We start from the raw sequence: 27,271 nt of genomic DNA, 5'->3' as shown, positions 1-27,271 counted from the left end.
ACCAAAAAAGTGTTAAACAAATCAAAATATATTTTATATTTGAGATTATTCAAATAGCCACCTTTTGCCTTGATGACACACTTGGCATTCTCTCAACCAGCTTCATGAGGTAGTCACCTGGAATGCATTTCAATTAACAGATGTGCCTTTTTAAAAGTTCATTTGTGAAATATCTTTCCTTCTTAATGCGATTGAGCCAATCAGTTGTGTTGTGACAAGGTAGGGGGGCTATACAGAAGATAGCCCTATTTGGTAAAAGATCAAGTCCATATTATGGCAAGAACAGCTCAAATAAGCAAAGAGAAACGACAGTCCATCATTACTTTAAGACATGACGTTCAGTCAATACGGCTCATTTCAAGAACTTTGAAAGTTTAAGTGCAGTTGCAAAAACCATCAAGCTCTATGATGAAACTGGCTCTCATGAGGAACAACACAGGAATGGAAGACACAGAGTTACTTCTGCTGCAGAGGATAAGTTCATTAGAGTTACCAGCCTCAGAAATTGCAGCCCAAATAAATGCTTCACAAAGTTCAAGTAACATACACATCTCAACATCAACTGTTCAGAGGAGACTTTGTGAATCAGGCCTTCATGGCCGAATTGCTGCAAAGAAACCACTACTGAAGGACACCAATAAGAAGAATAGACTTGCTTGTGCCAAGAAACACGAGAAATGGACATTAGACCGGTGGAAATTGGTCCTTTGGTCTGGAGTCCAAATTGTAGATTTTTGGTTCCAACGGCCGTGCCTTTGTGAGATGCGGTGTTGGTGAACGGATGATCTCTGTATGTGTATTTTCCACCGTTAAGCATGGAAGAGGAGGTGTTATGGTGTGGGGGTGCTTTGCTGGTGACACTGTCTGTGATTTATTTTGAATTCAAGGCACACTTAACCAGCATGATGTGTGTGTGCGTGTAACAGTACTGTGTGTCTGTAAGCAGTTTGTGTCAGTGCTGGAGAAATTGTGTGTGAGTGTTGAGTCCACACTTAGACAGACAGTGACTGATGGTGTTTGTACAGCTGTGAATTAAAGCTTTCAGAGAGGATCACTGAGATGGTGCCATCTCTGTTTTTGTATGCCAGTAGGATGGGAGGATCAATTTGAAAACCTCCTCTGGAAGAATGGAAGGATGATGCTGTGTGTCAATTGGGTTTAATGTGGGACTAAATGTTTACTCATGACAGGCCTCTGTCAACTGTTGGTTATGAGTGGGCTGTATGTATGTAGTAAATGCTGTGAGTGTTTGAATGTCATGGTCTTAATAAATATATGACGTGTGTCGGTTCTGTTAATAATAGGAGGAAGGTTGTATGTAATGGTATGCGTAGGGGGAAAGGGTTGATTGTGTGTGGGTTGTATGTACCATTGTAATTTGTTGGACATCCGTGGAGGTCTGTGTAACGTGGGGGATTAAAGCTTGCCTATGGTTGGCTAAGGCTGTGAATGTATGTCTGTTCAGCTGTGCCCAGAACAGCACTATGTTCAGCTCTGCCACGTGTGTTCATCTTTGAGATCTCTGTGTGTCAGTTTGTATTAAACCAAGCACTGGCACACACTCAAAGGCTACAGTTTCAAAGCCCAGAAATGAGAGACGCAGAGACACACACACACACACACACACACACACACACACACACACACACACACACACACACACACACACACACACACACACACACACACACACACACACACACACACACACACACTTAGAGAGATAGAGAGTGAAAGAGGGGAGAGTGAGAAAGAGAGAGAGAAAGAGAGAGAGAGCGAGAGAGAGACAAGATGAAGCGATTGAGTCACTGTAAACCCCTCAGGACTGCAGAGCTGAACTGATAAGAGGGAGTTTCTTCACACAGCCCTGACTAGATAACATAACATCTTCACACACAATATTTAGACTGATGTCTGGAAGGGACTGAGGTTGTTGGGGCTACATCTGAAACACACTGCCTGCATTGGCCTTAGTTGGTCATAATAAGCTGCATGGATGGAGTTGATACAAAGACTATTGTAACTTGAATAATATTATATTGTCTCTCAAAGTTATATGCTATTACAGTTCCTTACCAGAAATATTTTTCAATGAAACGTCAATAGATGTATATGAGGTAGTAGCAGACAGGAGCAGAGAGGAGTGAGCCAGAACAAATCCATTTATCGAATGAATATTTCCCTTTGTAATTAGTTTTCACCGCGTCATCTCGTCTCCTCTCTCTCCAGGGCTGGATGACTGTCTGCAGCAGTACATTAAGACGTTTGAGAGGGAGAAGGTGGGAGGAGACCAGCTGCTTCGTATCACCCACCAGGAGCTGGAGGACCTGGGAGTGTCCCGTATCGGACACCAGGAGCTCATCCTGGAGGCTGTGGATCTACTCTGTGCTCTGGTGAGTAGCCATGATGGAGTCAGGGGGTGCTGGTTAGGGATTAGGGCTAGCTAGAGTTAGAGCTCATCCTGGAGGCTGTGGATCTACTCTGTGCTGTGGTGAGTAGCCATGATGGAGTCAGGGGGTGCTGGTCAGGGATTAGGGCTGTGTCCTGGTGAGTCCTCCATCCCCTTCATTCAGTCATGTATTCCTTTCTAGAGTCACCACCAGGCTGTGTGGAGTCATGAATCATACAGAGAATCTATGATTTATACAGAGATTCAATGACTCATCCAGAGGATCCATGAACCCCCCAAAGAGTGTGAATCAAGTCCGAAAGTCAGAGAACCATCCAGAGACTCACCAACTGAAGTAGCTTTTTAGTCCAAGCCTAGGCTTAATCTGTCTAGGAAGTCAGGCTTTGGTGTTTAATCTGTTTTTCTTAAAAAAAATTGGACATAGTGAAGACCCCTTTTATAGAGGTCAGACAGGCAGCTGGTGGGGATAGTGCTTAACTGTAAGAGTCTTTACAGCTTACGAGTGCAGTGCTAGGATATGTTGAAGCATTTTGCTCTGACAGCATTTCAGACTCTTGTTCAATCTTATATGTTTTGTTTTGCCTGACGTCTGTGTCAATCTTAGGACATATCATTTTATAATCCCCTTAGGTAGCATTTTCTTTCTGATTATTGATAATTAGTAGTTGCCACCTTCACAGCTGGGTAAACTTCTGATTTAGGCTGATAGTGTTGTGTTAGACCAGGTAATTTCCCTGTTTGTCAGTTAACTTCCACTGGTCCTTCTGTATGATGGAGGGATAGTCACTCACTGTAATTGATTCCAGAGAAAATAAACATGCACACATACTGTACAATCACACCACCCCACACACAGACACAAAACAATACACATCAGCTTCTAGGGTGGTTTCGGTGGGTGTGACACGTGGATGATAGAGAGTGATGACCAAGAGCATAGAACAGATAGAGAGAAAGAGGGGGAGAGAGAGGAAGAAAGAGAAGATAGAGAGTGCGAGCAGAGATTGAGTGGGTGAGATTAATGGGACTAAAGGGAAATGAGTGATGCGTAAAGAGGAGGTGGGATGGAGAGTGGGAAGGAGTGATGTAGAGAGAGAGGAGATAGAGAGGAGGGGACGGAGAGTTAGGAGACAGAGGTCACAGATGTTATCTGAAGCCCACTCATCCTCCATAGCCATATGGGTAAGCCTTGCCTTCACTCCCAAAGCCCCTTATGTAACTGGGATTTGGTTAAATCAGTCCGTCAGGCATGCTGTATTAAATATGATTACTCATCGGCCAGCCCCCATCCAAGAAACCCTGGTGTTGTGACTTTACTTTCATTAATCTGATGACTGTTATTTATCTAATCAACTAACTATGTAACAATTAACTAATTAGGATTTGGGGCACCACGAGAGCGGTTCTTTAAAGAGTAACCATCTCCCAAATTAAACTCTAAAGGTCTTTACCTATCACATCCATAAATAATCAACTTATTAATCATAACCTCGTATCATATCATCATTCTGAACAGTCATAACCTCCTTGCATCTGCAAAAACCTGGGCCTTACTTATGATTCAGTACCACACAAATTGGTTGAATTATTTATTTACTAGCTAACTAAATGGTAACACAGGATAAACATACACAATACATTAGAAACAGGTCCCTAGCGACTGACAACAATATGGCTGCATGCTACAAAAGACATGGAGAGGGCGAGAAGATAGGCTAGCCAGCCGTGTTGATGGTTCCCAGTGGAGTAATGGGAGTAGCGTACTACGATGGCTTGAAAAGAGTAGTAGAGTGGTCCCAATTAAGTTCACTTTTCTAGATACTTTACTTAGGACAGCTAGCAGTGATTGTCCGGGAGGTAACTTCATCGTCTCTACCTCGTGTTGAGATTCAGAGTTCAAATCACTTTAAACGTGAGCTGCAGCGCTATGTCTTTCAGGTCTAATATGTTAATTCTTAACTAATAATGTTATACAGTTCATTCAAAAGGGGCGGTTCCGTCAGGTTGACACGCTCTCTGACTTCACTCAAGGAGGTGGTGACTACTTACTGTGCACAGTTACAGAAACAATTTTCTCTTACAGTTTCTAAAATCACATCCCGCTCTTTGCAAAAATACTTTTTTTTTTATATATAGCATACACAAGGCAGAGGATGGAAACTTCATTCATGTAGTGTGTATACTTTTCAAGTTACATTATTTCCTTTACAACATTTTTAATGACATCACAAATGACATTAGTGTTCTTTTAGGTCGCCTCTGACCACTCCCCACATTCAATGTTAGAAATATTGTTCCAGTAGTTACTTTTGAACGTGTTAGAGTTTCGGCTGGAAAAGTCTTCGTTAAAAAAAGCACATTCCTTGGGTGAATTTGGAGAGGGATGTCTGAGTGTTCTGTCCTTGATTTACAACAGGACGTGAGGTGTCAACCCCCACTTACAGGTGAGAGGGGGTCTGCTTTAAGTTATTTATTGCAAAGCTGATCTGACCTATTTGGATCATCACAGGACAGTCATGACACTGGCATGACAGAAGCCCACAGACCTCCACGTGCATAGGGGGCATTGTGGGTAGTGCATAATGAGTGTTCTGGTTTCCCCACACATGCGAGGTGACAGCTGGAGGGAGTATATTTACAACTCTTGGGGAAGGTAGTAGCCTTTCATTTTCTCTTTTAGTTGCCTTCACATGTACAGGATGTGACTCACTGGTTAATGTGCACTCGTTCTTCACACACTATATTGAAGATCTCCTTTGGTGAAATGCACCTGTGGCAGTCGACTTCCTGTAATTGTGTATAATATTGGCTGTGACATTGCTGTTGTTTGTTTGGAATTTATATCTACAAGGTAAAACCCCTTGAGACCCTTTGAGACACAACCTCACCTCTTTCTGAGGGTTCTGTAGAAACATAAAACAACAGAAAGCATCAACAATCCCATGTACAATAACAATAGCATCCCGGTAGTAAATTATAACGACAACAAGAATCGACCAAAACAAAACAAATCATGTTCCCTCTCCTCTCTCTCTTTCTCACTCAGAACTACGGTTTGGAGACAGAGAATCTGAAGACTCTATCCCATAAGCTTAATGCCTCAGCCAAGAACCTGCAGAACTTCATCACAGGGCGACGTCGCAGTGGTCACTATGACGGCCGTGCCGCCCGCAAGCTGCCCAATGACTTCCTCACCTCTGTGGTGGACCTCATCGCTGCAGCCAAGAGCCTGCTGGCATGGCTGGATAGGTGAGATTTGCAATGAGCTACAGTACACACACAATCACACACATACATGCTCAGGCACACTCTATTCTACCCAGACTATTTTCATAGGTTGCTTTTCAAATCACACACTTCTCTATGTAGTGCATTACTTTTGCCTCAACCCATAGGGTGTGTCGTGTCTCTGACTTCTTTAATATGACATGCTATTTTATCAAATCGATTACCTAACATGTAATTGATTACGTGATTGAATTAAATCATGCAACAATTAACTCATTAATAACCTGGGGCACCACGGAAGTATTAGTTTATATAGAGCGGCTATCTCCCGAATCCACTCTTAAAGATCTTTTATATCAATAGCAGTCAATCAGTCATTAATTATTCTTTACCTAATATCAGTCTCATTTACATTTACATTTAAGTCATTTAGCAGACGCTCTTATCCAGAGCGACTTACAAATCTGAACGTCGTAAAATTCTTGGTTATCTGCACGAACCCAGCCTTTACTTATGAATCATCCATACACAAATTGGCTCAATTATTTACTTACTAACTAATTGAACAATTACAGAATATACAATACATAATAACATTAAACAGTAAATTCCGTCCCTAGTGGACTAAACAAAAACAGTTTGGTTATACCATGATAGATTCAGAGAGAAGAGAAGGGAGTTTTGGAAGGAAGACCAAGGAACATGAGTCTCTATCGGACCTGGAAAGCTATTCTCACATAAATACATATGCCACTAACGATTGCTTATTCGGAAAAGCAATGCATTGTATTTACGTGAAGCTGGCTTCGATAGTTGATCTGGTGAGGCTCTGGTTTGCCCAGTCGATGTCGCCATTGTCCTTTGTAGATTCTTGTGTGAGAGGTTCACATGATCTGAAAGGTTCATCTCACTGTTGAGATTCTTCCGCGTCGGTCAGTGTTCTCGTATTAGATTTGCTACCTTTCCAGCTATAGTCTGTTAGGCTGTAATCTAGGACTCACTTCTTCTTGAGTGATCAATAGTTCAGAGTTCATACCATTTCACGTGTGGAGCAAGCTCTCTCTTTTCCTGGCCTGTATACTGTAGTTGAAATTAGCCCTTTCAACGTGGAGGACAAGACCTCCCATTATTTGGAACTAAGGTGACTTTTCGTCATAGGGGCTTTTATAGAAATGTAGAGAAGGGGTTGGTTCAACATTTCCAACCAACTTGGGCGTGGCCGCTGAGTGAGCATCAGTTTACTTATGAAAACGATTCTCTCATTTAGAAGACAGAATATCACATTACATCATTTCACAAATAGTTTCATCTTTACTCATTCATTTTCTACAATAATTAGATGCAAGCCTCATAACTGAGGAACCTGTATAAACAGAGTTAAGATAATGTGGCTGTATTGTCTTTCATGAGGTCACCAACATGAAACAAAACGGACCGGGTCGTAGCTGGCTTCTCCGCCGACCGTTTACACATTCTCCAGAATAGGAATATTGTTCAATTCTCAAACTCTGGGATGTAATAGAATTTGGCGGGAGAGTTCCTTTGTTCTGCTGTGACCCTCTCTCTTCCATATTGCATGGTCAGGGAGACAAGAGCCTCTGCAAGGAATTTACGACGTGGTTGTAAAGTTGTTAAACTGCCCCCCCACCTAACAGGAGAGGGGGGTTGTTCACGTCTCTGCTAGCCAATTACCTGAAAGGGCTAGCGTCGTGACAGGTGTCATATGAGAGTTTACCCATAGATAATTCAGAGGTTAAGGATCAGAAACGGTTCACTGGGTAGCAGACAGACATTTTTTATTTTTTATTTCACCTTTATTTAACGAGGTAGGCTAGTAGAGAACACGTTCTGCGACCGGGCCAAGATAAAGCAAAGCAGTGCGACACAAACAACAACACAGTGTTACACATGGAATAAACAAACATACAGTCAATAATACAATAGAAAAAGTCTATATACAGTATGTGCAAATGAGGTAGGATAAGGGAGGTAAGACAATAAGTAGGCCATAGTGGCGAAATAATTACAATATAGCAATTAAACACTGGAGTGATAGATGTGCAGAAGATGAATGTGCAAGTAGAGGTACTGGGGTGCAAAGGAGCAAAATAAATAAATAACAGTATGGGGATGAGGTAGTTGGATGGGTTATTTACAGATGGGCTATGTACAGGTGCAGTGATCTGTGAGTTGCTCTGACAGCTGGTGCTTGAAGTTAGTGAGGGAGATATGAGTCTCCAGCTTCAGTGATTTTTGCAGTTCGTTCCAGTCATTGGCTGCAGAGAACTGGAAGGAAAGGCGGCCAATGGAGGAATTGACTTTGGGGGTGACCAGTGAAATATACCTGCTGGAGCGTGTGCTACGGGTGGCTGCTGCTATGGTGACCAGTGAGCTGAGATAAGGTGGGGCTTTACCAAGAAAAGACTTATAGATGACCTGGAGCCAGTGGGTTTGGTGACAAGTATGAAGCGAGGGCCAGCCAACGAGAGCATACAGGTCGCAGTGGTGGGTAGTATATGGGGCTTTGGTGACAAAATGGATGGCACTGTGATAGACTGCATCCAATTTTCCCAGTAGAGTGTTGGAGGCTATTTTGTAAATGACATCGCCGAAGTCAAGGATCGGTAGGATAGTCAGTTTTACGAGGGCATGTTTGGCAGCTTTGTTGCGAAATAGGAAGCCGATTCTAGATTTAAATTTGGATTGGAGATGCTTAATGTGAGTCTGGAAGGAGAGTTTACAGTCTAACCAGACACCTAGGTATTTGTAGTTGTCCACATATTCTAAGTCAGAACCGTTCAGAGTAGTGATGCTGGACGGGCAGGCAGGTGCGGGCAGCGATCGGTTGAAGAGCATGCATTTAGTTTTACTTGCATTTAAGAGCAGTTGGAGGCCACGGAAGGAGAGTTGTATGGCATTGAAGCTCGTCTGGAGGTTAGTTAACACAGTGTCCAAAGAAGGGCCAGAAATATACAGAAGGGTGTCGTCTGCGTAGAGGTGGATCAGAGAATCACCAGCAGCAAGAGCGACATCATTGATGTATACAGAGAAGAGAGTCGGCCCGAGAATTGAATCCTGTGGCACCCCCATAGAGACTGCCAGAGGTCCGGACAACAGGCCCTCCGATTTGACACACTGAACTCTATCTGAGAAGTAGTTGGTGAACCAGGCAAGGCAGTCATTTGAGAAACCAAGGCTGTTTAGTCTGTCGATAAGAATGTGGTGATTGACAGAGTCGAAAGCCTTGGCCAGGTCGATGAATACAGCTACACGGTATTGTCTCTTATCAATGGCGGTTATGATATCGTTTAGGACCTTGAGCGTGGCTGAGGTGCACCCATGACCAGCTCGGAAACCAGATTGCATAGCGGAGAAGGTATGGTGGGATTCGAAATGGTCGGTGATCTGTTTGTTAACTTGGCTTTCGAAGACCTTAGAAAGGCTGGGTAGGATAGATATTGGTCTGTAGCAGTTTGGGTCTAGAGTGTCTCCCCCTTTGAAGGGGGGGGAGGAACGCGGCAGCTTTCCAATCTTTGGGGATCTCAGATGATACGGCAGATAATTTTAGAATGAGAGGGTCCAGATTGTCTGGAGTGAACCAGGTCTGGAGTGAACCAAGGGCTATATCTGTTCCTGGTTCTACATTTTTTGAATGGAGCATTCTTATTTAAGATGGTGAGGAAGGCACTTTTAAAGAATAACCAGGCATCCTCTACTGACGACATGAGGTCAATATCCTTCCTGGAAACCCGGGCCAGGTCAATTAGAAAGGCCTGCTCGCTGAAGTGTTTTAGGGAGGGTTTGACAGTGATGAAGGGTGGTTGTTTGACCGCTGACCCATTACGGATGCAGGCAATGAGGCAGTGATCGCTGAGATCTTGGTTGAAGACAGCAGAAATTTATTTGGAGGGCAAGTTGGTTAGGATGATATCTATGAGGGTGCCCGTGTTTACGGATTTGGGGTTGTATCTGGTAGGTTCATTGATAATTTGTGTGAGATTGAGGGCATCAAGCTTAGATTGTAGGATGGCCGGGGTGTTAAGCATGTCCTAGTTTAGGTCACCTAGTAGCACGAGCTCTGAAGATAGATGGGGGCAATCAATTCACATATGGTGTCCAGGGCACATCTGTGGGCAGAGGGTGGTCTATAGCAAGCAGCAACGGTGAGAGACTTGTTTCTGGGAAGGTGGATTTTTAAAAGTAGAAGCTCGAATTGTTTGTGTACTGACCTGGATGGTAAGACAAAACTCTGCAGGCTATCTCTGCAGTAGATTGCAACTCCACCCCCTTTGGCAGTTCTATCTTGTCGGAAAATGTTATAGTTAGGGATGTTTTTGGTGGTCTTCCTAAGCCAGGACACGGCTAGGACATCCGGGTTGACAGAGTGTGTTAATGCAGTGAATAAAACAAACTTATGGAGGAGGCTTCTAATGTTAACATGCATGAAACCAAGGCTTTTACGGATACAGAAGTCAACAAATGAGAGCACCTGGGGAATAGGAGTGGAGCTAGGCACTGCAGGGCCTGGATTAACCTCTACATCACCAGAGGAACAGAGGAGGAGTAGGGGAGTAGGATAAGGGTACGGCTAAAGGCTATAAGAACTGGTCGTCTAGTACGTTTGGAACAGAGAGTAAAAGGAGCAGGTTTCTGGGCACGGTAGAATAGATTCAAGTCATAATGTACAGACAAAGGTATGGTAGGATGTGAATACAGGGGAAGTAAACCTAGGCATTGAGTGACGAAGAGAGTGCTATTGTCCCTAGAAACATCATTTAAACCAGGTGAGGTCACCGCATGTGTGGGAGGTGGAACTAAAGAGTGGGCAATCTGCCTCTACCATCAGTCATATTTACCGACGTACAATCATTGGATAACAAAATAGACGAGCTACAATCACCAATATCCTACCAACAGGACATTAAAAACTGTAATATCTTATGTTTCACCGAGTCATGGCTGAATGACGACATAGATAACATACAGTTTACACTGCATCGGCAAGATAGAACAGCTGCCTCCAGTAAGACAAGGGGTGGCGGTCAGAGTATATTTGTAAACAACAGCTTGTGCACGAAATCTAATATTAAGGAAGTCTCAAGGTTTTGCTCGCTTGAGGTAGAGTATCTCATGATAAGCTGTAGACCACACTATTTACCAAGAGAGTTTTCATATATATTTTTCGTAGCTGTCTATTTACCACCACAAACCGATGCTGGCACTAAGACAAGCACTCAATGAGCTGTATAAGGCCATAAGCTAACAGGAAAACGCTCATCCAGAGGCGGCACTCCTAGTGGCCGGGAACTTTAATGCAGGGAAACTTACATCCGTTTGGCCTAATTTCTACCAGCATGTTAAAAATGTGCAACCAGAGGAAAACATTTTTTGGACCACCTTTACTCCACACACAGAGATGCGTACAAAGCTCTCCCTCGCCCTCCATTTGGCAAATCTGACCATAATTCCATCCTCCTGATTCCTGCTTACAAACAAAAACTAAAGCAGGAAGCACCAGTGACTCTCTCAATAAAAAAGTGTTCAGATGACGCAGATGCTAAGCTTCAGAACTGTTTTGCTAACACAGACTGGAATATTTTCCGGGATTCTTCCGATGGCATTGAGGAGTACACCACATCAGTCACTAGCTTCATCAATAAGTGGATCGATGACATCATCCCCACAGTGACCGTACGTACATACCCCAACCAGAAGCCATGGATTACAGGCAACATCCACACTGAGCTAAAGGGTAGAGCTGCCGCTTTCAAGGAGTGGGACGCTTATAAGAAATACCGCTATGCCCGCAGACGAACCATCAAACAGGCAAAGCGTCAATACAGGACTAAGATTGAATCGTACTACACCGGCTCCGACGCTCGTCGGATGAGGCAGGGCTTGCAAACTATAACAGACTACAAAGGGAAGCACAGTCGCAAGCTGCCCAGTGACACGAGCCTACCAGACGAGCTAAATTACTATGCTCGCTTCGAGGCAAGCAACACTGAAGCATGCATGAGAGCATCACCTTTTCCGGACGACTGTGTGATCACGCTCTCCGTAGCCGATGTGAGTAAGACCTTTAAACAGGTCAACATTCACAAGGCCGCAGGGACGTGTACTCTGAGCATGCACTGACCAAATGGCAAGTGTCTTCACTGACATTTTCAACTTGTCCCTGACTGAGTCTGTAGTACCAACATGTTTTATGCAGACCACCATAGTCCCTGTGCCCAATAACATTAAGGTAACCTGCCTAAATGACTACCGACCCATAGCACTCACGTCTGTAGCCATGAAGTGCTTTGAAAGGCTGTTCATGGCTCACATCAACACCATTGTCCCAGAAACCCTAGACCCACTCCAATTTTCATACCGCCCCAACAGATCCACAGATGATACAATCTTTATTGTACTCCACACTGCCCTTTCCCAGCTGCACAAAAGGAACACTTACGTGAGAGTGCTATTCATTGACTACAGCTCAGCATTCAACACCATAGTGCCCTCAATGCTCATCACTAAGCTAAGGACCTTGGAACTTAACACCTCCCTCTGCAACTGGATCCTGGACTTCCTGACGGGCCGCCCCCAGGTGCTAAGGGTACGTAACAACACATCTGCCTTGCGGATCTTCAACACGGGGGCCCCTCAGGGGTGCGTGCTCATTCCCCTCCTGTACTCCCTGTTCACCCATGACTGCATGGCCAGGCATGATTCCAACACCATCATTAAGTTTGCCGACGACACAAAAGTGGAAAACCTGATCATCGACAACGATGAGACAGCCTATAGGAAGGAGGTCAGAGACCTGGCTGTGTGGTGCCAGGATAACAACCTCTCCCTCAATGTGATCAAGACAAAGAAGATGATTGTGGACTACAGGAAAAGGAGGACTGAGCACGCCCCCATTCTCATCGACAGGGCTGTAGTGGAGCAGGTTGAGAGCTTCAAGTTGCATCAACAAACTATCATGATCCACACACCAAGACAGTCGTGAAGAGGGCACGACAAAGCCTATTCCCCCTCAGGAGACTGAAAAGATTTGGCATGGGTCCTCAGATCCTCAACAAGTTCTACAGCTGAGCCATCGAGAGCATCCTGACTGGTTGCATCATTGCCTGGTATGGCAACTGCTTGGCCTCCGACCGCAAGGCACTACAGAGGGTAGTGCGTACGGCCCAGTACATCACCGGGGCCAAGCTTCCTGCCACCCAGGACCTATATACCAGGCGGTGTCAGAGGAAGGCCCTAATAATTGTCAGACTCCAGCCACCCTAGTCATAGACTGTTCTCTCTGCTACCACACAGCAAGCGGTACCGGAGTGCTAATTCTAGGTCCAAAAGGCTTCTTTACAGCTTCTACCCCCAAGCCATAAGACTCCTTAACAGCTAATCAAAAGACTACCCAGACTATTTGCATTACCCCCCCCCCTTACGCTGCTGCTACTCTATGTTTATTATCTCTGCATAGTCACTTTAACTCTACCTACATGTACATATTACCTCAATTACCTCGACTAACCTGTGCCCCGCACATTGACTCTGTACCGATACCCCCTGTATATAGCCTCGCCACTGTTATTTTACTACTGCTCTTTAATTATTTGTTATTTTTTACTTATCTATTTTTTACTTAACTCTTATTTTTCTTAACACTGCATTGTTGGTTAAGGGCTTGTAAGTAAGCAATTCATTGTAAAGTCTACACCTGTTGTATTCAGAGCATGTGACAAATAACATTTGATTTGTTTTTGACCACTCAAACATGACTAAGTTGATGTCCTTACATAATTTCCATTAGCAATCAGCTGACAAACAAAAGATGAGTAAGCTTTTATGTAAGTGTTGTTTTTGAGAGGTTGGCCATGAGAGAGAACTGAGCGTGTCTGTTAGGTGCTGCTGTTTATCCTCCTCAGGTCCTCTGTGAAATGCTGCCAGACAGTGTGTGTGTGTGTGTGTGTATGGGTGGATGCATTAAGATATGCAGTAAACAAACATGTTTTTTTTCTGCAGCTAGTTTGATTCCCTCGACTTGCACTGCAATTTAAGAACTGAACAATTCCAGCGTCATATACTACACTGAACAAAAACATAAACGCAACATGTAGTGTTGGTCCTATGTTTTATGAGCTGAAATAAAAGATCCCAGAAATGTTCCGTACGCACAAAAAGCTTATTTCTCTCAAATTTTGTGCACAAATTTGTTTACATCCCTGTTAGTGTGCATTTCTCCATTTCCAAGATAATCCATCCACCTGACAGCTGTAGCATATCAAGAAGCTGATTAAACAGCATGATCATTACACAGGTGCACCTTGTGATGTGGACAATAAAAGGCCACTCTAAAATGTGCAGTTTTGTCACACAATAATGCCACAGATGTCTCAAGTTTTGAGGGAGCGTGCAATTGGTATGATGACTGAAGGAATGTCCACCAGAGTTGTTGACAGAGAATTTAATGTTCATTTCTCTACCATAAGCTACCTCCAACGTCGTTTTAGAGAGTGGCAGTACGTTCAACCGGCCTCACAACCGCAGAACATGTGTATGCGAGTGGTTTGCTGATGTCAATGTTGTGAATAGAGTCCCCCATGGTGGTGGCGGGGTTATGGTATGGGCAGGCATAAGCTACGGACAACGAACACAATTGCATTTTATCGATGGTAATTTGAATACACAGAGATACCGTGATACCTCATCTTTCAGCATGATAATGCACAGCACCATGTCGCAAAGATCTGTACAGAATTTTTGAAAGCTGAAAATGTCCCAGTTCTGCATACTCACCAGACATGTCACTCATTGAGCATGTTTGGGATGCTCTGGATCGACGTGTACGACAGTGTATTCCAGTTCCCGCCAATATCCAGCAACTTCACACAGCCATTGAAGAGGAGTGGGACAACATTCCACAGGCCAGAATAAACAGCCTGATCAACTCCATGCGAAGGAGATGTGTCGCGTAGCATGATGCAAATGATGGTCACACCAAATACTGATTGTTTTTCTGATTCATGCCCCTTCCTATTTTTTTAAGGTATCTGTGACCAACAGATACATATCTGTATTCCCAGTCATGTGAAATCCATAGATTAGGGCCTAATGAATTTCTTTCAATTGACTGATTTCCTTATATGAACTGTAACTCAGTAAAATCTTTGAAATTTTTGCATGTTGTGTTTATATTTTTGTTCAGTATATATTGGGACAGTGCATTTTTTCTTCTTTTGGCTCTATACTCCAAAGGTTTGGATTTAAACTCAAACAATGACTATACGGTTAAAGTGCAAACTGTCAGCTTTAATTTGAGTGTATTTTCATCCATATCGGGTGAACCGTTTCGAAATTACAGCACTTTTTGTACATAGTCCCCACATTTTAGGACATCAAAGGTTTTGGGACAAATTTAATTACAGTATATGTGTATTAAAGTAATAAAAAGTTACATTTTTGGTCCCATATTCATACCATGCAATGACTACATGACTACAAATTTGTTGGATGCATTTGCTGTTTGTTTTGTTTGTGCTTCAGATTATTTTGTGCCCAATAGAAATACATGGTAAATAATGTATTGTGTCATTTTGGAGTCACTTTTATTGTAAATAAGAATAGAATGTTTCTGAACACGTCTACACAATGTGGGTGCTACCATGATTACGGATAATCCTGAATTAATCCTGAATAATGATGAGTGAGAAAGTTACAGATGCACAAATATCATACCCTCAAGACATGCTAACCTCTCACCATTTTTTGGGGGCATGATATTTGTGCATCTGTAACTTTCTCACTCATCATTATCCATAATTATGGTAGCATCCACATTAATGTAGAAATGTTTAGAAACATATTCTATTCTTATTTACATTACATTTTAGTCATTTAGCAGACGCTCTTATCCAGAGCGACTTACAGTAGTGAATGCATACATTTCATCAATTCCTTCTCCGTACTGGTCCCCCGTGGGAATCAAACCCACAACCCTGGCGTTGCAAACACCATGCTCTACCAACTGAGCCACATGGGACTCCAAAAATTAAAAGTGACTCCAAAATGAAACAATACATTATTTAACATTAATTTCTATTTGGCACAAAATAATCTGAAACATAACCAAAACAAAAGGCAAATGCATCCAACAAATTCATTAAGTCATAAGGTTGATGTAGTTATTGTCTGCTATGGATATTGGACCAAATACTTAACTTTTGACTACTTTAATACACATAAGGGGCTCCCGAGTGGCACAGCGGTCTAAGGCGCTGCATCACGACAGACACCCTGGTTCAATTCCAGGCTGTATCACAATCGACCATGATTGGGAGTCCCGTAGGGCGGCGCACAATTGGCCCAGTGTCATCCGGTGTAGGCCGTCATTGTAAATAAGAATTTGTTCTTAACTGACTTGCCTAGTTACATTTTTCAAAAAGTGTGAATTTGTCCCAAAACTTTTGGTCCCCTAAAATGGGTGAACTATGCACTGAAAGTGCTGAAATTTATAAACGGTTCACACGATATGGATGAAAATGCCCTCATATTAAAGCTGACAGTATGCACTTTTACATTGTTTAATTTAAAATCTAAACTATTGGAGTATAGAGCCAAAAGAAGAAAATAATTAGGGAGGGCACTGTAGATAACTGTCATTGTCATATATAATATGGCACACGATACACACTTCATACTCACCCACATGTATTGTCCAGTCAAAGGGATTAGAATTAAGAATGATCTAATGGTTAATTCCAGGTGCTACTTCTTTTTCAGGTCTCCGTTCGCAGCAGTGGCAGACTACTCCATGACAAGAAACAATGTGATTCAGCTGTGTCTAGAGCTCACCACGATTGTACAGCAGGTAAGCCATCAAACACAGTCCCATATACAGCTGTACCACGAGCTAGCATTACCACTGTTAAAGTTTCGCAAAACTGGGTTATAACAAACATTTCTCAAAGGCCTTTTTTCAATTAAGTTAGTCAACACAGGAGCTGTGTGCTCTACTCTGCTATTGGAAATGACTATATGTGTCATCATGCCCATGGAGAGAAGACAGCCTCTGGCTACTCAAATGTAGCCTTGCCTTTTGTAAAGAGCATGATGGTCTGCATGCCTACCATACAGTATGAGTGCATGCTGGGAGGATGTGTTTCTCTGTGTTGCTCTAATTCATACTGCGGGAGCAGTGCTGAGCTGTTCCAATAGATATAAATAGGGGAAGGCTGTGACTGTGTAGAGGCATCCGTCTTCACTAGAGCAGGACAAGATACTGTAGGGGAAGGGCTGCAGGGAGGGAGTGTTAGTTCAGCCCTGGGTCCTGCAGGGATTGGCACAAGGACAGGCAGGCACATACGAGAGGCAGTGGCGTAGGACGCACCCCCGCAGTCCACCCAAAAGCTCAGGGCCCCCCAGATAGCATATGAACACATCATAAGCCATAGCAAAAGGTTTAGAATTACAGGAAGATAGCTTTAAAAATGCACATTTTTCTCTCAGCCTCATGGCAAAATGTATAGAATTGCGTGAGATTAGTTGGGGGGGGGCTTGCTTCGACCTTGCGGGTGGCTCGTGAAACTGTGCTATGCCATTTAGGAGAGGGTCTGGTCTAAGGCTGAGGAGGTGCTCCAAAAGAGCAGCAGGTATTGCAGAGGAGATTTCAGCCGTGTGTGGCTGTCCTTAGAGTCTGTCTGATGGCAGTGAGATATCGCCTGTAGGGAGAGAGAAGGAGTGGAGAGAGGTAGCGAGGGATGCAGGCCCTGAAAGGGCAGAGTGACTCATGCGTGTGTGTGTGTGTGTGTGTGTGTGTGTGTGTGTGTGTGTGTGGGGGGGGGGACATTGGTGCTGAACCTCTCTGTTCTTTGCAAATAGCCACTTTGTTATAACTGGAATAATAATGACTTCTCTGACACGTTGTCCTGTGGTAACCTCTGCCTCTCCATCTCCCTCTGTTTGGCAGGACTGTTCTGTGTATGAGACCGAAAATAAGATTCTGCATGTGGTGAGTGGGCCCACTTATTTCCATTCCCTTCAACACATCCAAACAGAATTAGAATCCCCATAACTTAGTTACTGGCTGGCGACTCATCCCTAATCGATCTAAAATCACTGTTCACTCTTTTCCCCTTCGCACCATCCTTCCCTTTTCCAGTGTAAGACTCTATCTGGAGTGTGTGATCACATCATCTCTCTGTCCTCTGACCCGATGGTGTCTCAGTCAGCCCATTTGGAGGTAGTTCAGCTGGCCAACATCAAGTCTACTGAGGGACTGGTAAGACTCCCCAGTTACTCAGGCATACATACTAGAAGGTATTGTGCCTTGTACTTACTTTCTCTCTCTCACACAAATACAAAACAGGCACTCTTTCTGGGTAATAGATAAATATTATGGGTAACTATAACCAGTGCATTCGGATAGTATTCAGACCCCTTGACTTTTTCCACATTTTGTTACGTTACAGCCTTATTGTAAAATGTATTAAATTACTTTTTTTCCCTCATCAATCTACACACAATAACCCATAACAAAGCTAAAACAGGTTTTTAGAAATGTTTGCAAATAAAATAAAAAAAACAGAAATACCTTATTTACATAAGTATTCAGACCCTTTGCTATGAGACTCGAAATTGAGCTCAGGTGCATCCTGTTTGCATTGATCATCCTTGAGATGTTTCTACAACTTAATTGGAGTCGACCTGTGGTAAATTCAATTGATTGGACATGATTTGGAAAGTCACATACCGGTCTATATAAGGTTGCTCTGAAATACACTGACACTGCATGTCAGAGCAAAAACCAAGCCATGTTGAAGGAATTGTCCATAGAGCTCCGAGACAGGATTGTGTCAAGGCACATATCTGGGGAAGGGTACCAACACATTTTTGCAGCATTGAAGGTCCCCAAGAACACAGTGGCCTTCATCATTCTTAAATGGAAGAAGTTTGGAACCACCAAGACTCTTCCTAGAGCTGGCCGCCCGGCCAAACTGAGCAATCGGGGGAGAAGGGCCTTGGTCAGGGAGGTGACCAAGAACCCAATGGTCACTCTGACAGAACTCCAGAGTTCCTCTGTGGAGATGGGAGAACCTTCCAGAAGGACAACCATCTCTGCAGCACACCACCAATCAGGCCTTTATTCCAGACGGAAGCCACTCCTCAGTAAAAGGCACATGACAGCCCACTTGGAGTTTGCTTGAGAGGATCTGCAGAGAAGAATGTGAGAAACTCCCCAAAAACAGGTGTGCCAAGCTTTTGGCGTCATACCCAAGAAGACTTGAGGCTGTAATCGCTGCCAAAGGTGCTTCAACATAGTACTGAGTAAAGGGTTTGAATATTTATGTAAATGTGATATTTCTGTTGTTTTTTTCAATTCTTAAAAGCTGTTTTTGTTTTGTTATTATGGGGTATTGTGTATAGATTGATGGGGGGAGCAATTTAATAAATTTTAGAATAAGGCTGTAAGGTAACAAAATGTGGAAAAAGTGAAGGTGTCTGAATACTTTCCGAATACACTGTATTTACTTTATTTCTCCTATACAATATGTGAACATAAACTGTTATCTAAAACCTCCATGTTTGCTCTGACTTGCACTTAGATATGACTGTCCTGCTTGGGGCTGTAAGCTCCCACCCCCACACACAAACATATGCACAGACCACACAGAGGGCCACAGGGCTTTTCACATACCATACAGTCAATATAACCTGAACAGAGGAGTGGGCCGAATGGGACAAAAATAAACCTCTTACTCTCTTCTCACTCAGACTGAAATGCACTGAGTGTGTGTGTTTGTGTGTGTGTCTGTCTGTGTGTGTGTCTGTGTGTGTGTCTGTGTGTCTATTTGTTTTGCACTTACAGCCCATCGAAGGGCAGGCTTGAACATTTTAGTACGATTGTCTGTTTGCCTCTATGATTGACAGGGACCGATTGAATATTTACGATATGGATTTATGGAGGTGTTTTTTGTATCTTTGTACTGAATGCATTTATGTGTTTGTGTTTGTTATGTACTGTATATGGATGTGTGAACTTGTCAGGATATGGCTGTAAGCTACCTCTCTCTGTCTCTCTATAGGGCATGTACATCAAATCGACATATGACGGCCTGCATGTCATCACTGGAACTACAGAGGGAGTGAGTATATCTTCAACATGCTCAGTCAGGGCTATGAAGCCATTTGGCATGTAGATCATTCTCCTATGATACAGACGGAGAAGTGTCATTCATGGCTGTGTCACAGTGAATCCCATTAATGACTGAACAGCATCAGGCCAATCCGTTTTTATAGCTGTGTGATGTGTCTTCCTGTCCATAAGTCTCTGGCTGACCGCTGTAAGAAAATCCACGCAGGCGATGAAGTCATCCAGGTCAATCATCAGACAGTGGTGCGTCTCTCTCTTCTTAACTTATATTATCTCTCTGCCCATCCCCTTTATCTTATTCTCATCTTACGTTTACATACTGGTATATGACTACCCTATGATTACTACTACGCTTGTGTGAAATGTCACCCTATGTGTTTTTCATTATGTGTGTGTGTTTGTGTGTCTGTGTTTGTTGGCGTGTGGCGCTAGGTGGGCTGGCAGTTGAAGAACTTGGTGAATTCTTTGCGCGGGGACCCCGGGGGTGTTATGCTGACTCTGAAGAAGCGCCCACAGAGCACGCTGACATCCACCCCAGCACTACTGAAGAACATGAGATGGAAACCCTTAGCCCTGCAAGTATGACAACACTTTCAACCTCCACACAACTGATGAATGTGTGTTTTTTATGTTTTTTTTGTTTTTTTTTAAATTCACCTTTATTTAACCAGGTAGGCAAGTTGAAAACAAGTTCTCAATTACAACTGTGACTGGGCCAAGATAAAGCAAAGCAGTTCGACACATACAACAACACAGAGTTACACATGGAATAAACAAACATACAGTCAATAATACAGTAGGGGAAAAAAAGTATATATACAGTGTGTGCAAATGAGGTAAGATAAGGGAGGTAATAAAATAGGCCATGGTGGCGAAGTAAATACAATATAGCAATTAAACACTGGAGTGATAGATATGCAGAAGATGAATGTGCAAGTAGATATACTGGTGTGCAAAGGAGCAAAATAAATAAATAAATACAGTATGGGGATGAGGTAGTTGGATGGGCTTTTACAGATGGGCTATGTACAGGTGCAGTGATCTGTGAGCTGCTCTGATAGCTGGTGCTTGAAGTTAGTGAGGGAGATAAGAGTCTCCAGCTTCAGCGATTTTTGCAGTTCGTTCCAGTCATTGGCAGCAGAGAACAGGAAGGAAAGGCGGCCAACGGAGGAATTGGCTTTGGGGGTGTCCAGTGAAATATATCTGCTGGAGCGAATGCTGCGGGTGGGTGCTGCTATGGTGACCAGTGAGCTGTGATAAGGCGGGGCTTTATAGTGGTTACTTTATAGTATATATGGAATAGGGTGGCATTTCAGACACAGCCTCTGTGTTAGTGAGAAGTGATTTATGTACTGTATACATCTATCTTATCAGTAGGTTCATGGCTGAGATGGTGTGTGAACTTTTGCATGTGCATAGTATGTGACTATCTGTGCATGGTGTCGGTGAGTATGCAATGAGGAGAGTGCATTTGTATGTTGGTGGGTCTCGGTAAAGCAGTGAGTTTTTGTGACTGTGTGGGTCTGTGTGTCATATTCTGCCCCAAAACGTTGTGTAATATAGGTGTCGTATCTGAACTGGTGCGTGGAGGAAGCGTGTGTGTGAGGGGCATATGTGACTTCATCCCTGCCCCCCCTCTGAGTCCCATGCTGGGCTAAGTGCTGTTTTCCTCCCTCCATCCTGGGGCCCTGACCAACTGGAGCGCATCAGAGCTCTGCCGCCTCCCCCTCACCTTTACCTCTTCTCTGCTACCTCTCTTCTCCTCTCCCTACCTTCCTCTCCCTCTTGTTTCATCATGCATCCAGATTCAGTTATTGTCTTATGCTTTGAATTTATAGTCACATCAAATGAAAAGGATGAAATATATGTTCCATGGCCTGACCCTACCTCTAGCCATTCTCCAACTGAGAAACAAGCAATTCACACATATTGAAGCTCTAATGGTTTGATTAAGCGTAGTCTTAAACTGTTTACGAAACTACACATCACTGCAGTATGTCAGAAAACGAACCCCCTCTCTCTCCCTCCCCCTTCTCCCCTCTTTATCTCTCTCCTCACAGCCCATCATCCCTCAGAGCCCCAGCAGCAGTGTGGCCACGCCCACCAGTACCCTGAGCACCCCGTCCAGGAGAGACAGCTGTGCCCTGCAGGACCTCTTCATCCCCCCGCCCCCTGATGAACCATACACCCCCAGGTACACACACAAGCTGCCTCACTATGACATACTGTATGCCTTACCTTAGGGATTACAGTGTAGTCACTGTTCATATGTTGTGAGTAAGCTAACTGCAGTGAAATATTGTACAATGGTTTACCTGTATAATTACGATAGTCTGTTTATTTAGTCAGTTTGTTCCCTTTTGAGGGGTGATGTATATGCCTTGTAGTATATGAGTTTTTTTAGGTTTACCTACGCAGTCGATGCTCCGTAGGCAAACAGACTCTCTCCATGATCTGTGCTGCAGAGATGACAAGGGGAATCTACCAGGTAACGATGACCTCCAAGCTGAAGTCCCGGTAGCCAAGGGCTCTGAGTCCCCCAACTCCTTCCTGGACCAGGAGTGTCGCCGACGTTTTCCTCTGGTCGAGGAGGATGCCATTCTCTACTGCTACGAGTACGACCAGAACCATGGACCTCCACCTGCCCGCAGGGACAGCACCCCCACTTATGGTATGACCCAGTCCAAGCCTGCATATTTGTATGAGGGATGTCAGCCCCCTACATACTGTATGGTAAGATCAAGTCCAAGCCTGTGTGTTTGTATGAGGGATGTCAATCCCCCACATATGGTATGACCCAGTCCAAGACTGTGTGTGTGGATGTGGGATGTCAATCCCCCAGATATGGCATTAACCCAGTCCAAGGCCATGTGTTTGTATGTGGGATGTCAATCCCCCAGATATGGCATTAACCCAGTCCAAGAATGTCTGTTTGGATGTGGGATGTCAATCTCCCACATATGGCATGACCCAGTCCAAGGCTGTGTGTTTGGGTGTGGGATGTCAATCTCCCACATATGGCATGACCCAGTCCAAGGCTGTGTGTTTGGGTGTGGGATGTCAATCTCCCACATATGGCATGACCCAGTCCAAGGCTATGTGTTTGGATGTGGGATGCCTGTGGTGCACTTGTTCCTATGCAATCCCTTCTGTGTTTGTAATGTTAGTGTTTGTGTCACTGTGGTGTTAATATAGAATGTTTGTAGCTCTTTCATGTTCCTGGGTAGGTCTGATATGTTGTATGTTATCTGTGCTGTGTGCTCCAGGCAGGCTTAGACCCATCTCCATGCCAGTGGAATATAACTGGGTGGGAGACTATGAAGACTCGGCCAAGCTGAAAAGAGAGAGCAGGAGAGGTGAGTGGGAGGCTGGGATGGAGAGAGAGGGAGAGATAAAGAGAGAGGGGAGACAGAAAGAGAGAGATAAAGCAGCAGAGGTGAGTGGGTGGATATCTCTCATAATTGGGCCAGGGACGGGTTTTCTACCTCCCCATCTCAGATGTCTTAGCCAAGGGACCGAGAGGCTGAGCAGCCATGTGAGGCAGGGCTCAGTGCATGACAGATATGATACTGAATTAGCTATCCTCTTTATCTGTCCCTTTTTTCCTGTATCTTCTTTCTGTGTATCTTAATTAGTCCTTCCTGCTCTCTCTCTTCCTCTCTCACCTCTTTCTCTCAGTCTCTTTCTCTGCTTTTGGGTCTTGAAGGTACTGTATGTCGTTGCCTTGGCAACTGTAGCCAGGATCTTCCCAAGATTCGTGCATTTCATTGGTTGCTGCCAAGTCCAGTGGCAAACAGAGTAGGAAGAGAGCGAATGGCCTTGTTTCAGTCTGAGAGGCAGACATTGTGATGTTATGTTTATGATTCCTGAAGGGGGTGTTGGCAGTCAGTCTATTGTTCCAGTGGGCTTTTCAGCATCAGTAAGGGTGCTATATTTATCTGCCTTTTTGTCAAGAGGCAGTATCTTTGATATATTGAATTTCTGCCTGAATGCAACATTTATTTCTATTTTTGAGGGAAATGCCCTGCAAATATCAACATAATGACAGTCCTTTAGGAATGGCTATGTTGTTTCAGTGCGGTAATGGAGTTTGAGTGAAGTCTAGATATTTGTCTGAATGACAAGGCAGAGTAAAGCCTTAGAGCCCTAAAGTCGAATGCCTGGACACACCACAGGATTACACAAAACATCAATTACACTTCCCAATGACATGACTCACAAAACTAGCCCATAAGTCAGATGGAGGACATTCGTCAGTGGGCCTTACTCCAGCCATAAGGCCCTAATGCTCACAAGTCACACAACTGTCCACTTTCATCCAAACAATCATTACACAATCTCTAGAATTGGATTTTGGCTTGGCTTGTTTTTCCGCTATTGTTTAAGTTGGCATTACAATCTCTTAAGGATCGGACCCTACAGCTCAATTTCCGCCCAAAATGACATACCCAAATCTAACTGCCTGTAGCTCAGGACCTGAAGCAGGGATATGCATATTTTTGATACTATTTGACAGGAAACACTTTGAAGTTTGTGGAAATGTGAAATTAATGTAGGAGAATATAACACATTAGATCTGGTAAAAGATAAAACAACAAAAAAACATGCATTCTCTATTTATATTTTTGTTGTGTCATCTTTGAAATGCAAAAGAAAGGCCATACATTGACATAGGAAGCTGGGTGTAATTTAGATGTTTCCCACAAGAAGGCAGCAGTGTGTGTGCAAAGTTTCAGACTGATGCATTCAAGAATGAGAGATCTACATAATATTTTGTATCAAGTCTCCCAGGTGTCCCGAGTTTGCCCAAATGTACCCAAGTGGCCAAATTGGGAACATACAAAAATGCTATGGTAATAAAATATGTAAGTTTACACACTCCCAGGAATGTCATACATGATGGGTCATTAGCTTACATACATAAAAGGTACAACCTTCACACCTCTAGATTGCCGGGCGGGGGTAGGGTGTGTAGCGAGACACAGCAGGAGGGTCAGACTGGAGGATTCAGGTCCTACGTTTGAATGAGTGGGGGATGCAGGAGTCTCTAACACTATTGAGGGTTTAAAAAAATCAGTTAGAACTCAAGTTTACCATTACTTATTTAATTTAACCTTTATTTTAGTAGGGGGTTAGCACTGCATCAATACATCAAATACACAACACATACACTACCGGTCAAAAGCTTTGCCTTGATAACAGCTTTGCACACTCTTGGCATTCTCTCAACCAGCTTCATGAGGTAGTCACCTGGAATACATTTCAATTAACAGGTGTGCTTTCTTAAAAGTTCATTTGTGGAATTTCTTTCCTTCTTAATGCGTTTGAGCCAATCAGTTGTGTTGTGACAAGGTGGGGGGGTATACAGAAGATAGCCCTATTTGGTAAAACACCATATTATGGCAAGAACAGCTCAAATAAGCTAAGATAAATGACAGTCTATCATTACTTTAAGACATGAAGGTCAGTCAATACGGAACATTTCAAGAACTTTGAAAGTTTCTTCAAGTGCAGTTGCAAAAACCATCAAGCGCTATGACGAAACTGGCTCTCATGAGGACCACCACAGGAATGGAAGACCCAGAGTTACCTCTGCTGCAGAGGATACGTTCATTAGAGTTACCAGCCTCAGAAATTGCAGCCCAAATAAATGCTTCACAGAGTTCAAGTAACAGACACATCTCAAGATCAACTGTTCAGAGGAGACTGTGTGAATCAGGCCTTCATGGTCGAATTGCTGCAAAGAAACCACAACTACACCACTACACCAATAAGAAGAGACTTGCTTGGGCTAAGGAACACGAGCAATGGACATTAGACCGGTGGAAATGTGTAATTTGGTCTGGAGTCCAAATTGGAGATTTTTGGTCCCAACCGTCATGTCTTTGTGAGACACGGTGTGGGTGAACGGATGATCTCCTCATGTGTATTTCCCACCGTAAAGCATTGATGAGGAGGTGTTATGGTGTGGGGGTGCATTGCTGGTGACACTGTCTGTGATTTATTTCGAATTCAAGGCACACTTAACCAGCATGGCTACCACAGCATTCTGCATCGATGCGCCATCCCATCTGGTTTGGGCTTAGTGGGACTATCATTTGTTTTTCAACAGGACAATGAGCCAACACACCTCCAAGCTGTGTAAGGGATATTTTACCAAGGAGAGCGATGGATTGCTACATCAGATGACCTGGCCTCCACAATCCCCCTGACCTCAACAAAATTGAGATGGTTTGGGATGTGTTATGTGTTATTTCATAGTTGTGATGTCTTCACTGTTATTCTACAATGTAGAAAATAGTACAAAAATAAAGAAAAACCCTTGAATGAGTTGGTGTTCTAAATTTTTTGCCCGGTTGTGTATCTATATAGATATTATATAGAGTATTGGGAACACAATCACTATAATGAAATACGAGGACCAATAGCCTATAAGACCCTCAAAAACCACAGCCACAGCATGTCATAGCCAACATAACATACACAGACTATACTAATATATTGTATGCCTTAGGTCTATAAATTATATATACTGTACATATATAGAAATCAAAGACAAATATCTTAAATGAATATGCATCTATTTAAACAACTGGATTAGCACGGGAAGAAAAAATGTATTTTACTTACAGATATAAAAGTAACGTTACCTTCTCCTTCCAATCTTTCTTGCTCGCAGGACTCCTCGTTTCACTCTCACGGTCAATTTCTGTAATAATATCATCCAAATGTGTATACTTGAAGTTCAATTTAGCGTTTATACTCTTAGCAGCCATGTTGTACTTTTTCAGTTTTGAGAAAACTTTGTGGATTTTCAACGGGGAATGAATCGTGTTGCGCGGAGCCATAAGACAATGGCCATTAGTCCTACAAAGGACCATCACATTCTCATGTAAAGCCCAGCTCATTGGCTATCTAGCTAGCTATGTTTCAAAATGATAGGTGGTCATTGGAGCAAGAGACGGTCAATCAAGTGAACACCGTCAGTCTCATTGGTGCATAATGATGGCTTTCCTTCATGGGCTAATTGACATGTTATGTAGCCAATACGTAATGTAAAATGATTAACAATTTTTGGGTTGCCTTCTAGATTGTCTGAGGATTGCACAGAAACCAAACTTGACCGGGTGAAACAAGGTTTAGCCGGTTAGATTTCATAGATTGTTTTGTTGCAAGTTGAAAGATTTGGAATTCACGCGAAATGCTGTATAAAACATGGATCGTGTTAGGATATAACAATTTATTTTATCAAACAAAACTATGCTGCATTCTGTCTCTGGTACCCTCAGGATGACAAATCAGAGCAAGATTACTGAATGTAAGTACATTATATACCGTCAGAGGTGAATGTATCAAACCAGTTGCCTTGATAAAAGGGTTTTGTTGTTGTGCACTATCCTCTAACAATAGCATGGTATTTTTTAGCTGTAATATCTACTGTAAATTGTACACTGTGGTTAGATTAACAACATTTAAGCTTTCTGACCATA

At 43.3% G+C, this 27,271-nt stretch overlaps 1 protein-coding gene across 9 annotated transcripts in view; it reads left to right on the top strand.

Moving 5' to 3' along the window:
• Positions 1–27,271, top strand: part of LOC115148976 (connector enhancer of kinase suppressor of ras 2-like) — a 42,374-nt gene that overhangs the window by 9,271 nt on the left and 5,832 nt on the right. For 2 of the 9 annotated variants that reach the window (XM_029691353.1, XM_029691352.1), the window contains exons 2-12: positions 2,230–2,393; positions 5,457–5,659; positions 16,394–16,499; positions 17,598–17,639; positions 17,790–17,909; positions 19,714–19,773; positions 19,956–20,024; positions 20,214–20,360; positions 21,842–21,975; positions 22,247–22,452; positions 23,048–23,137. In XM_029691353.1, the coding sequence (XP_029547213.1) occupies positions 2,230–2,393; positions 5,457–5,659; positions 16,394–16,499; positions 17,598–17,639; positions 17,790–17,909; positions 19,714–19,773; positions 19,956–20,024; positions 20,214–20,360; positions 21,842–21,975; positions 22,247–22,452; positions 23,048–23,137 (1,341 nt within the window). Of the gene's footprint in view, positions 1–2,229; positions 2,394–5,456; positions 5,660–16,393; positions 16,500–17,597; positions 17,640–17,789; positions 17,910–19,713; positions 19,774–19,955; positions 20,025–20,213; positions 20,361–21,841; positions 21,976–22,213; positions 22,453–23,047; positions 23,138–27,271 lie in introns of all 9 variants that reach the window. The other 7 variants (XM_029691350.1, XM_029691348.1, XM_029691354.1 and 4 more) reach the window with 6 other exon arrangements.

The sequence above is a fragment of the Salmo trutta genome, chromosome 15 (assembly GCF_901001165.1).
Source record: "Salmo trutta chromosome 15, fSalTru1.1, whole genome shotgun sequence".
In the NCBI taxonomy this organism is placed as follows: domain Eukaryota; kingdom Metazoa; phylum Chordata; class Actinopteri; order Salmoniformes; family Salmonidae; genus Salmo; species Salmo trutta.
Note: the sequence above shows the minus strand (reverse complement) of the source record. Positions and strands in the feature narration are given on the sequence as shown.